The 13,857-nt window shown below is 43.1% G+C and overlaps 1 protein-coding gene across 2 annotated transcripts in view; it reads left to right on the forward strand.

Annotated features, from left to right (window-relative positions):
* Positions 1 to 13,857, forward strand: part of zeb2b (zinc finger E-box binding homeobox 2b) — a 78,525-nt gene that overhangs the window by 47,777 nt on the left and 16,891 nt on the right. For both annotated transcript variants that reach the window (XM_079263789.1, XM_079263790.1), the window contains exon 3: positions 10,017 to 10,268. In XM_079263789.1, coding sequence (XP_079119915.1) covers positions 10,017 to 10,268 — 252 coding nt within the window. The remainder of the gene's footprint in view (positions 1 to 10,016; positions 10,269 to 13,857) is intronic.

Below are 13,857 nucleotides of genomic sequence, written 5' to 3' on the forward strand. Positions count from 1 at the left end.
AGCTAATTGGGAAGTTGGTAACAGTGTCAGTCTCTGCACGAGCCCAGGCTACCTCTCCTGTGTGTGTGTGTGTGTGTGTGTGTGTGTGTGTGTGTGTGTGTGTGTGTGTGAGTGTGTGATGGTTTGCTAGCTGCCTGCTGGGGATGAGGAGCACGCACACACACACAGATGCAAACCGACACAAACACACACAATCCTCCATTTCCTGGTGCTTGTTTGATACCTGGTGGGGATGCTATTCAGGTGACAGAGATCAGCTACGTTTGTGTGTGTGTGTGTGTGTGTGTGTGTGTGTGTGCGTGCACGCATGTGAGTCGGCAGGGGTAACAGATGTGATTTTACACTCTCATTAACATGTGAAAGAGGCCCCGGGCCCCCATATTGGCTCAGACCATAGAAGAAGAAGAAGAGGATTGAACCCTCATCCTCACGCTCATGCACCCCCCTCACCTGGACCCCCCATCCTCCTGGTTCATCCTGTCTGATCTCTTTAGTCCATCTGATGTCCCTGGTTGACTTCCCCCTCTGTTCCCCTCTCCCATCTCACACACACACACACACACACACACACACACACACACACACACACACAAATAAACACAAAGATTGACCTTTAAACAACTGGTGACTGGGATAGTTATATGACAGAAAGAGGTGTCACTCTGTCCTGTTTTTTTTTTTTAAAATGATTTTGGGACTTTTCTGCAAAAAAGCTGATTTAAAAAAAACAAAAAAAAAAGCCAAACAGAAACACAGTTGTAGCACAGGAACTTGGGACAGTGTCAAATTGCTCTTGAGGAGTTATAAAGGAGGTGAGAAACAGTTGTTTGAGCTTTCAGGTGCTGTTTTGCTGAGATAAACGCGGCCATGGCCCCATCGCCACGGACAAGAATGCAAAACAACCTTGGCCAGATCAAACCAGTTGTTTTTCTTCCGCTAACTGGCGTCTAACTTCGACAGTTTGCGCGTCTAAGAAAAAAAATAAGGTGAAGTAGTCTGGGATGAGTGCCTGCAACCCCTGCGATGCCTTTTTAACAGCTGTAAGTGTTACCAAAGTAACTCAAAGTGTTTTGAGTTGCTCAACAGGGAATGTAACCCTGCAGACTGTTGCCCAACTCAAATGAATGAAACATCTTACTTAATAGTTTCATTTTTAGTAATATTAAAACTTCAACTGGTGATTAAGTGTTCTCTTCCAAAATAAATGCATGACATTTGAAAGGAGGCGCTTTCATTTGTCTCCCTTTTCTGGGTCTCATTCTTTCTCCTCGTGAAAGAAATCAGCATCAAAAGCTTCTGTTAGCTGGTAATTACAGCTCAGGTTCTGCTTAACTGTTATTAACAGAAAAAAAAAAAAAAAAAGTACAGTAATCTGGTCTGGCAGTGCAATATGTTACCGTCGCTTTCTAATTAATCTTACAGGGAGCGTAATAAATTTACAATATCAGATTGGCGCAATACTGTATATAGATTTATTAAAGCTTTTAATCAGTTCTGGCAAAATTAATTTTGCAATGATTGCTTACATTTGAATTTGCATATACTTAGTGCGAGTAATTTATTTTTATAGATTCTTTTTTTTATTAAATGGAGGCACAGAGGGAAGGCGTCAGGGATGAAAAATTGCTCAGTTTTTGCTTCTCTGTGCTGGAAAGAAGAGTTTTTCTCAGAAGTGTGAGAAATAGGCGTCCCGACACCTGAACTGCTTGGAGTTCTGGTAATGCCATGAGACTGTGGAAGAGGTTATGAGACGTCTGATCAGCCAGATCAAATGAAGTCATGTTAAATCTATATGTTGTTTTCTCAAAGTTTCATGGTAAATCTTTGACAGCTTAGATGGCTATGCCATTTTAATTTCTTTTTTGTTTTTTTTCTTTTTGTATTGACAACAAGTTGTTGTTTCCTGTTTTTATTTATTATATTTTAAATTTAGGAAAGGAAAGAAATAATTAAAATGCATACATCTTAGCTGATCACTTGACATTTTGTAAATAACTAAGCCAAATTTTGACTTAAAGTGCGAATAAAAAGGACGAATAAATTAACGAGGGAACAGAACTGTTAAGCCGGAGAAACATAAAGGGAGATTTAAAATCAAATAATAAAAAATCCAAATGTAAATATGGATTTTATTACAGCAGAGCTGAGATCAAAGTTGATCTCTCTGATCACCATCTTCCTCCTCATCCCTACTTTCCTCCCTTGTAAATACTCACGGCAACACAAAACGGAGAAAACACACATTCAGAAACATTCAGACGTACACTCCCACACACTCTTACACACACACACACACACACACACACAGGACTGATGTAGCACTTCCAAGGCAGATAAGAATGATTCATAAACAGATGAACCCAAAGCAGATGTGTTATCATGGTGGTGCTGCGCACAAAGTACTGCAAGGCCACACCAGCTCTCCTGGGGCCCTCTGACACACACACACACACACACACACACACACACACACACACACACACACACACACACACACTTTAAAAGTCAGGTTCCATATTAAAGAGTCAGACCTGATAACAGCTCCACCTCGAAATCTAACTACAAGGCCATGTCAGCAGATTCCACCACTAGTGTGTGTGTTAGCATGTGTGTGTGTGTCTTCCTATTTATAAAAATGTTCCACATGCCATTTCATCATACATGTTTGTGCGTCTATTTTTGCAAATCCGTGCTGCAGCCATGTCCATGCATGTAGGTGTGTGTGTGTGTGTGTGTGTGTGTGTGTGTGTGTGTGTGTTGGCTGGGGCGTGGATTCGTGGCATTGAGCCACAGTGTCCCTTTGAGAGTGGGTGAAAGGAGGAGGAGGAGGAGATGAAGAGAGAGAAAGAGGCCGTAGAGAAAGAGGAACGATTTAGATAACAGTCTCAGCTTGTGGCAGGCACACAAACACGCACGCGCGCACACACACACACACGCGCACACTCTGCTGCTATCAGACGCACGTTATTATTGGAGAGAGCTGACCACAGGAGAACCCTGGCAAGCACCCCGAGATAGACTCTGATATTCCCCTCCTTCCCCAGGGAAGAATTCATGAATTAAATCTTCCTGTTAAAGGTAACCTCCTTCCTCCCACAAGGATACAAACAAGCTGAGACATAATCATTCCACCGCTGCAAGAATCCTGATTATTTTCACATATCAACGACTTTTGATGAAAAAAAAAACAAAAAAACAAAGAAATTCCAAAAGTCAAACAGCACATTTCCACCTTTAAGAAGCTCTAAAATCTAAAAATTCCGCCTCAAACGGCGGCGAAATCTCAAACAGTGAAAGGGAATAGTTTAATTCCCCGCGTTTTGTTTCAACACAGACACGTAAACACGCGTTTGATTCCCCCCCACATGTCCTTTATTAACCTGCAGGTGCTCTTGTCACAGTACAGTTGCTGCCTCCTCGGCTGCTGCGTCTTCTTTACAATTTATATTTATACGCGCACATACGCGCACAAAGCGCCGCGAATTTCAGATGCTTTAAAGTGCTCGCTGCTTTTCATTCATGCTCAGAGCATAAATAGGCCTTTTATAGTTGAGGGGAAATTAGCGATGGTCGTCCTTTATGTGAGTGAGAAGCCCCACTTTGCCTGCGACGACTCCAAAACTGGGAGCAGTTCATCCAGCAAACGCTCTTTTTTTTGTCACAGTGTATGTGTGTGTGTGTGTGTGTGTGTGTGTGTGTATTTGGTTAGTTACAGTAATTATGGGCCAATAACTGACAGCCAAAACCAGGCAGGAGAAAGTGGAAGGGGGCTGTTTTTCCTTAGCCGCGCGCAGCCTCGCTGCTGAACATCTGCTAAGAGATTTGCATATTAATTAACCCATATTAACTCTAATTATTCTGGGAAATTATCAAATAAATTAAATTTTCTAATTTTAACCGTTTTTTTTTTTTTCCCCCTTCTTTCTGTTGCTTGATGTGTGTCAGGGTAACATCAGCAAGCAAAGGGAAGCTCACCTGAGTTGGAATAAAACACATATACATATTCTGTAACCCCTCCCCCCCCCCCCCCCACACTCTCTCTCTCTCTTCCTCCCCTTCCTGACAACCTTCCCCTGCTCTGTTCTTCCCCTCTGAGATCTCCCTCCCACTCTCCTGGCCTGGGAGTCCTGAGGGCAGCTAGGGGAAGCTTTTGTGTGTCTTTTTTATTCTTCTTCTTTGGCTTGTGTGACGAGGAGGAGGAGGGAGAAGGGGTTTACTCCGAACATTTGTTGGAGGCAGGAACATGTGTGAACTGGAGGAGGAGGAGGAGGAGGAAGAGGAGGAGGGGAGGGGGCACAGATGGTGAATCCATGCAGGACCCAGCAAAGGTGGGACCTCATAGCTGTCAAGTAAACCTCGAAGCTTTCCCTGCCTCGCTCTCCCTCCCCAGCCTGTTGCTCCGGCTTCTTCTGCAAATAAATGGGACTTTAATTGAATTAGAGTCAGCGCTGCTGCAAGGGTCTCCTCGTGGACAAAACCAGTGGCGATTTGACGGATCTGTGGCGACAAGCTGGAAGTTCCCCTTTCGCCTTAAAACGTTTGCCAGCGTTTTGCAGTCCTGATGTTCTATTTTTTTTGTTTGTTTGTTCTTTAAAATTTGACTCTACTTTGAACTTTGAATGATATTAGGCCCCGAAATTCAATTCAGAAGATGCAATAAATATGACTTTTTTTTTTTTTTATTCTTTGAAATTGTTCACATCATGTGAATAACCCCAATCTATGACTGGTTCGTTTTAATTCCACGCAGCTGACAAGCTTGGATGTCTTCATAATGACTTCTGTTTAGAAGTTGAAAAAGTTTGGAAATCTTTTAATTTTGCATCACAACACACACTTAAAGTGGTGTAGCGCTTCGCTTTCTATCTTAAGGAAGGTTAAACGCAACTTTTAAACACCTACAATGTTAAAAAAAAAAAAAAAAACTGTGTTGCCCTCAACAACTTATATCTGTCAAACAAACACTTAGTCACTTCACTTTTCAGCAACACCCCCTCCCCCGTCTCTATAGACACACACACACAGATTCGTCCCAGACAGACACACACACACACACAGGTTGCATTTACACTTCACTGAGTTTTCACCATTCATCGTCTCTCCCAAGTCGCCTCCCACCCTCCTCCCCAGCCCTCACCCCTCACTCTCTCTGTCTCTTTTCAGAGCTTTTGTTTGCCCTCTGCCACCGTCCTTTCACCGACTTGGCCCTGATTTGCCCCTTGTGCTCGATCACGCCATTATACTGAGACAAGATAGCACAAAATATCCAAACATGTCTGCTATTCTTTTGTCTGCTGTGACTTGGCTTTGAGCTCGTTTCTGGATGGCTATGCATATTATGTTATAGAAGTCATTCAAGCAAGAAAGTTTTAAGGCTTTGTAAATAGGCTGCAGTCACTTTCGCTTTCGTTACTTCACCAAAATGAAAACTATTTCCTTATTGTTATTTTCCAAGCTGCATCCTTATGGTTCAGTTTGGACGAGTTGGAAGACATTTGAATCAAATTCGGCCACTGATAATAAGTGCTAGAAAAGATATAAAACAATGTAAAGATGTGGTCTTAACATGCAAAGTGTCTCTACATCAGTGTGAGGTTTCTATCAGAGCGGAGTGAGACTTACCCGAGGAAGTGCTTAAACTGTTGCAGACAGGAACAATGGCAGACAAAAGGTCATCATGAAAATCCGCTACCTCTGGCCATAGCTACAAGGCAGCGACCTCGCTTCCACCTTAATGCCCTCCCACACACACAAAACACTCTCACCCCGACTAGCAGAGCACTCCTGCTTCCCCATCTCCCTCGCAGCCATCCAGGTGATCCGCTTGGCTCACATTCATGAGACAGGGAGCGAGCGCGAGCAGTTATCGTCCAATAGGGAGAATGTCCTGGCTCATTATTGGCGTAGGAGGCCGAGCGTGTCACCTGAAGCTAAGCCTCGACACTTGACTAAAAAGTCAGCCGGGGTTAGCATGAGAGCGCCAACGTGGGTGTTAGTCATTCTCCCCACAGCGATCACCTCCACCGCTGGCCTGCTGAGCGGTTTGAGCACTTTTTTCTCTCTCTGGCTCCAAGACTTGAGCAGGAAGGGCTGTTAGTGAAGCCTCCTGTGGGTGCTAGATGACTTCTTGGGGATTGTTAAATAAATGTGATTATACCTGTTAGCACTGCAAAATTATTTTCCCTGGCAGCCTGCAGGTGTAACACGTCTGAACTTAGGATTACCAGCGTAGCGGGAAGGAATGTGTTGCAAATATTCCCTTTTCTTTTATTTACAAAGTACAATAGATTCTCTTTAGGATTTTTTGTTGTTTTCTTAAAGCTTTGCTTTGTTAAGGAGATTGAACCCAGTTTTACTACTTCAAGCTGAGGTTTTGCATTTAAGGCATGGTTTGTAACTCAAACATTTCAACAAATAAGGCCATAATAATCTAGAAAAATATAGATTTCATATAACAGATGCTAATGCGATAAGCATCAAAGATGCAAGTCAGTGGCCGTGTATTCCTTCGGAGTAAGTTTAGGGGTCTTTTTAAGAGTTTGGTTCAATAGCTGTTGTCAAAAGTGCAACAAAGTGGTTAATCTGTGTGCTTTGTAGGAGTAGATAATAACTCCAGCATTAAAGACATTTTCTATTGCTCCGGCGATTTGTCCGCCGTCAAATGTGACATTTCATAAATACAATCATGTTAGGTTCAGGGTTTGCTCCTCTGCGCTAGATTAATACCACTTCGCTCTGCATGTCTGTAAAATACAACTGTCACATTTTAAGGATTGCTTGTACCATTGTTTTTGTTTTCTTTTTCTTGTCTTTAAAAAAAAAAAAAAAAAAAGAAAGATTTTAATAAGTCTTTCCAACAACACTCTGATTCTCTCAGCCTGTCACTTCTCAGGCTCTAGCCATCATAATCAATATACAATATTAGTTTTCGATCAGTCCTTTTTTTGGGGTGAGTGACAGAATAAAGCCAGGCCTGTGAAAGGGTTATGTCAAATAGTTTAAAACCTAATATTAAACAAGAATTGCACTGTTACATGTGTCATTTTAATTATCCGCAGAACTCAAGTCAGAGAGAAGAAAGCAATCTCAAACAGGTAACAACAGTTTACAAAACGTCATCCATAATTGCTTTTGTCAAGGATGACACTTAAGGTAAGAAAAGGATAGAAGAGGCATTTGAGGAGTAAACATTATCTCCTCTTTGTCTTCTTCCCTCCTCAGCGACACAAAAGGCTGATTAAGATGGAGGTTCAGGGAGATGAAATAGCTGCCTGCGAAATATTAGTAGGTTAGAATTACTTTGTTGCATGACACAATACCAATAGATGCTTGGTGTTCAGAAAAGGAGAGGCTCTTGTCAACATTGGCACCTAAACAATAGCAGCATTCTCTACGTTAATACTACGCGTTTGACTTGACGAGCACCCCACTGTCATTTTGCCTTCTTGGAGGTATACGTTGACAGCTGACGTTTGGAGAAGATTGCATCTACTGTAGCTTTCACAGACAGTTCAACGCCCCCATGCTTAAATTTGTTCGGAAACTTGAGGAACAGACTTCACAAGAGATTAGTGGGGGGAAAAAAAAAAAAAAAACAGCAGGAGACATGAAACGCTTGAAATCAGTGACAAAAAAATATTGCACGAAAGCTCAGATTTTCGTCTTGAAGAATTTCTTTGAAGTCTTAGGTCTTAATCGTCTTCTGAAAAGTTAGTTGTGTTGAAGATCTGCGGTTTTCTGCATTCCCTCATTCCTTATGTGGGAAGTCACAACGGTGTGCTTTGCCGCGGTGGATGTGTTGCTAAACAAAAAGAAGCTCCCTCGCGCTTTTTATTGGGAAAGAATAGGCCCTTTAAAACCTGTCCAGCCTTAGATAATTTCATTCAGCCGGCCCCTGCTCTACCGTCATTGAATCTGCATCCAGGGATCAGGTTCACAGGGATGGGTTGATAGCTTCCCAAGCCTCTTGGCCTTTTGTTCTACCAGCCCCGCACTGCTGCACCCCCTCCTCTGGAAGCCGGGGGACACAGAGCTGATGGGACATTGGTGAGAAAAGTCCAAAATCTTTGCAGTGACAGATCAGAGAGGTGATTGTTTCGTTCTTAGTAAAGGTTGTGAGATACCCATGAACTTTTTGGGCATTCTGTTAAAGAGATATTTGAAGGTAAGCAGGTGTATTATTGCGCAACTTTTCCAATAAAGGGGCAATTTCAGTTTTACCAAGGTAGACATGGACCACCCAGGAATTCCTAACATCTCTTTCTGCTGCTGGTCTCGAGTCTCAGTTGCCTTTTTTGTCATCCATAAGGAGCATTACTGAGTCTGAACTTGCCTAAACCCTTGTGATCACACCTCTTGAAAAGGTTTTGTTTCCTCCGCCGATTGGTATTCGAGGCAGGTCATCGCACTCCCACCCTCCTCCGCCTCCTCCTGATCCCACTCCCCTTCTGCCTGCCTGCCACCCTCGCCCCCCTCCTGCCTCCCCTCCCACGTTTGAAAGCCCTGTTTTCATTTTAATTTGCACCTGTTGTGCAGTTGTTCGCTGAAGGCAAGTGCAGACCAGCCAATCGCACAGAGACGTGTTAGGAGGAGATGTGGGGAGGCTTATCTTTTGATATGTATAATGTTTTAAGAAATGTCATGCATGGACTTTATCTGGTTGGTACTTTTGATTCTGAGAAGGTTCCAGAAGCACGAACATTTTAATCCCTCAGTAGGTTTTACTTTGCCATAAAGCCTACCTTTAAGCTTTTCGGTTCCTTACAGGGTCATACTGAAGTTATACGGTCAAACGATGAATCTATTCTTTTTCAGCAAAGCTCTGATGGACTCCATGCAGCTTTTTTTTTTCTTTCTCAGGAACATAAATTCAGTTAAAGCACGTTAAAAAAAGCCTCCACCTCTTCACTGTGGTGGCTGTAACTCCGGGCCCTCCCATGATTGGCTCTCACCACAGAACATTCTTGTAAGAGCTGCCAATGAGGTGTGTCCCCATGTGATGCCATGCTCCTGGCTTGCCTAGTACTCCATCTGCACCGCTCCAATAAGTCTTCTGACGTCCATTTCTGCAATGATTTACGCTGTGGTGCGTATTCACTGAGAACCAGCCGATGGCGGTGACTAATTTGCACGAGAGCCACCTTTGATTGAGTTCACAGCCTTTATTTACAGGCTGTCTATTTTAAGAAAAGCAGGCATATGTCTGGGACCTGGGTGTTGTAGAAGTGGGTGAGCCCTGCAGATGCTGCTCTGGAGCATTGCTTGTGAGTGTGTGTGTTGTGTTTTTCAATCCACCTCCAAAATTTGTATCCCCAATCGGCCCAAAGGGTTTGCCATGTTTGTGCTTTTTTTTCCTGAGTTAAGGAACATTTATATTTATGTTCATGCTTCACTGGCAGTGCAAATGTGAAGACATCCGAGGGGTACATGGAATGAATAATCTAAATGAGTATAGGTTAAGCCTTTTGTATGCATAGCAACGAGATTTGTAATATTGCATGTGTTATTCGGAGCATCTCAAACCTGACCGGTATGCCTCAGAGAAGAGCCATCCTGAAAGGTGCAGCCTGTTGGCATCTGAGGCATGTGAGCAGGACTGAAAATTAGTGGCTATTTTGGCCCGCATCTCCTTGACAGCTGTCTGCCCGCTGCTGTGGTTCAGTCACAAATTCCAGTCGCAGATGCTGTAATTGGGGTGTAACTCAAAAAACACACAAAAAAAAAAGAAAAAAAAGTGCAGTGGAGGCTACGCCTTCATGCAAGCAGTGATGTGGGGGTTATCTTTTTAATCTCTTTTTAACCTCCATTTCCAAATGGTCTTCGCTGGTCTTCCCTAATACTTCCCTATATGATCAACATTCCCTGCAAGGACTGGCGAACTGTCCAGGGTGTACACTGCCTTTCGCCCAAAGCCAGCTGGGATAGGCTCCAGCTTCCCCACGACCCTGAATTAGATAAGCAGTTTAGAAAATGAATGAATGATCAACATTCTCCTTCCTTTTCTCTGTCTGTTGTAGCTCTCAACTATGAGAATGTGGTGGAGACGGGCTCAGAGACAGAAGAGGAGGACAAGCTGCCCGTGTCTGAGGAAGACCCCCTGATCAATGGAACGGGCAGCCCGGCCAGCCTAACCAACCCCGAGGCCTCTCCACGTGCCGAAAGCCACGGCCTGCTCACCAAGGAGGAAGAGGACGATGAGATGCGGGACAGCGGCGTTGAGCACATCTGGCCAGACAACGACATGCTGAGCGCCTCGGTTGACGGTACTGGTGAGTGTCTCAGATCGAAGGCTGCTGCATTAAAGCAGAACAAACACCTGACTTCTGATCTTTTCATGATTAATAATAACCAAATAGCCTTTTTTTTTTCAAAATCAACCTCTAAAACGTTGACCAATTAATATTCTACACCAAGCTTTTGTTTCGTGTGCTTTCAGGTGAGCTAGCAGTCGTAAAATACTAGCAGTAAGCTCACCTTCCGATACTTTGTGTGCACATCCTGCTGCTTGCGCTGCCATCTTATACCGTAAACCCCACCCATCTGGTACTCGTTTAGACTTAAACAAACCTCACGAAGCGTTTTGCAAACACTGTTTGAGCCAGGTCTGACTGTGAAGCCCCAACGATGCTCCCTCAGCAGACAGACGTGATAAACAGTTACTCTGTGAGCGATAGAGACCATTTGGTCCATGCTTAAAGAAAAGTCCCGCTCGGAAGAAAATATTTACAGGACTGTAGAAGCGGAACAAAACATCAGAAAGGAGAAAATTCAGCAGGATGTTTGAGGTTGCGTGTTTTATTCCTGGGCAGGTGATACCTTCCAAAACTTGACTGACTGATTGCCTTTTGTTGAGCTGCCCCCCCCTCCTCCTCCACCTCCATTGCAGGGGCTCCAGTCACGGATGCTTGAAAGATAAATACTTTTAATTAGGGGGCAGGGTATAATCATTAAAGGAAGCCAGACTGCTGCAAAAAGTCATTAACAATCTTAAATGAAATTTTTATTTTTATGATAGCCATTTACATGTATAATAAGAGTCAATGATTCTTGGAAGCATGTGACAGGAACAGAGTATGGCGAGAAGTCATGTAAGACAGCCCATTTAAATGAGCTGGGCTTTGCTATTCATTTCTGCTAATGAACTAGCTGCGCACGGTGCCGAAAAATGGGGGAACATTCAGCAGTCTTAAATTTTAATATGGGGGAAAATTGCACATTTATTAGAGATGGAAAAAAAAAAAAAAGTGGATATCAACACTCACTTCTCCTAAATAACACTTCATATTGGCTCCTTAAGGGGGTGGAAGAAAGAGGAGACACTTTGGTAAATAAATCAAGATAAAGGATAAACAAGCTGTCATTGCATACGGTAATTGTTTATTTGATAAAGACCTGCGGTGCCATAATGTCTGTAATTCAACTATGTTGCAATTTCCAGATAATATGCTTCTTGTGTGATAAAGTGTCTGACATATTTCGGAGAGCAAGTCAAGTTCATTAGTGTTTGGGAGGCTCTTTCCCAATCTTGTGGGTGCTGTGTTTCCCAGCCCTTTTTTTTTTTTTTTTTTTTTCCCTCCGCGGTGCCTTAGTGTCTACAGTGATACCTCAGCACATAACTTGGGCCTGAGATAAGTTAGCACCCTCCCTCCTTCCTACATGATTTGGTCGTCACTCCCCTATCAAGAGCTGCTGCACAGATCTCAGAAAAGAGAGCGCGAGTAGCAGATTATAGGTGCTTAGAAGGTTGCGTGGTCCCCCCAAAATTCTTATGTGAACAATGGTGGTGAATTCAAGGTAGGCTGTTTATATCATGTACAGAGACATATGCATTGAAAGTAGTCAAGTTTATCGCTTGTGATTTCAGGGCACAATCAGAATCTCGTGTCTGGCGTTGTCCTTGACAATTCCTAATCCCGCAGTGAGACTGGACGTGATGTGCTGGAAAGCATGACATCATTATTGCTGACAGATATTTTCAAATAAATCACCTTTTGCCTTCCTTTGCCTTTTTCTTTTTTTTTTTTTTTTTTTTTTTTCTTCTTTCCGAGGCGTCAGGAGGATGTCTGACTTCACAGCTTGCACAGTTTGCTTCGTGTTTGCTGGACTGCGGCAGCATGTTCGCTCGCTCAAACAAAACAATCTTTTGCCAAATTTGGCTTCTGCTTCTGATTGAACAGTGGTTCTTGTTTTCTTTGCACATCGAGCAAGTTTCGCAGTTGCCACTCAAACACCCGCCGCATCCAGGAGTTGACTGTATTTTGCAGCGACTGCAGTGTTTTGGACGCTCATCCTTACTGCAAGGTGTTAAATTAAAAAGGAAAACACTGTAAAAAACACAAAATGTCTGCTATCTACATTCAGTCTGAAAATATCCAAACTGGCACCTTCTTGATCCAATCTAATTTTGCTTGTATGATTCTGAAACTTGCTGCTTAGAAATGACAGGTCCAGGATAATTGAAGCAAAACGGCAGAACTTTAAAGTGCCTGCGACTGCTGCGACTAACCATAAAAATAGGAATGTTTTCAAGGTAAACAGCATCAAAGCCGCTATGAAAATAGGTGGAATTACAGTCAAGCTGAGGTAGTCTGGACTCCTCCTGAGCCCAGGAGTCAACCCTCTGACCCCAACATCACTCTTCATTGAGGTGTGTACCTTACCGCCTCAGGTCATCTGGGATTTACTGCTAACAAAACACAGTTTTCTTTTCACCGTTTAGTGGACAGTTACCTCTAAAGGCTTCCCATGAAAAAGTACAAGCACCTATTTGGGGCATTAATGTCGTCTGAATGTATTTGATAAAAACAATCTCTCAGCTTTTAATGCCTTTACTTGCAGAACGAGCAGACATCCAGTTCGCCACAATGACACTTTGTCCCATTTGAATGTAGCCCAGGACTGGCATGGATGTGTGCATGTATGTGTGCCAGAGGCCTCGGCAGAGAGGTGAATGTGGTGTTAGCCTACCTCCTACTGGAAGCAATGGTCCCTCCCTTTTAGACCACAGATAACAAAAGTTTTCCAAGGTAAATAGGGGAGAGTGAAGGGCCAGTTAATCCCACCGGTCATCCCGCTTGCGTCAGACCAAAAGCATGCAGTCAAATTTGATTACCCAAAGTAAACACGGTGCCTACGAGGACAGAAATGTGAGGGAGATTTCCATACATGCTGATATCTGATACTTGTGGGTATATTTTAATCTGTGGCAGAGGTCTTTTTTTTTTTTTTTTCATCTGTTTTGTCATTGTTTAATTTATGTTGTTTAAAGGCCGTTTAATTTCCCATACTGCAACTGTGGTTTGGATGCTGTTTGGCGTGCAATCAAATGTACAGAGAAAAAAAGGGAAAGGAAAAGAAAAAAAAAAAAAGAAAAGTTCTGGCAAGGAGGAAGTTAAACTACCCCTCCAGAGGAGTCTGTCATTATTCTCTGAAGCCATTGACAGGAGTATTTATCATTTCACCGCAGAAGCCAAATCTTTAATTTCAAGCAAAACCCTGGATTGCAGACCCCAGAAAGCATTCCACAACTATTGAGCCCATTGTTTTCCACTGCAAATAAAAGTTCTTGTTGCTTCTGGCTTTTGTGCGGAGTAATGTAAGCAGGATAACTTTATTATCAACAACACACCCACAACTTTTCCTGTATTATCTCAGCTAGGTTTCTCTAATGTGGGCGCTCATCCTGGTGTAGAAACCCAGGGACAAGTCAGGAAGATGAGACCTCGCTTGTCAAAAAGAACCCCTCACAATGCAACACTGATGTTATCCTTGCAGGAGCCGTAGAGCAAGAGCAGATGCGTGCAATGAAAACAATGCAGATTTTTTTTTTTTTTTTGCTCCCTATTTAATACAAAAGCC

Source organism: Telmatherina bonti (assembly GCF_933228915.1).
Source record: "Telmatherina bonti genome assembly, chromosome: 24".
Taxonomy (NCBI): Eukaryota; Metazoa; Chordata; class Actinopteri; order Atheriniformes; family Telmatherinidae; genus Telmatherina; species Telmatherina bonti.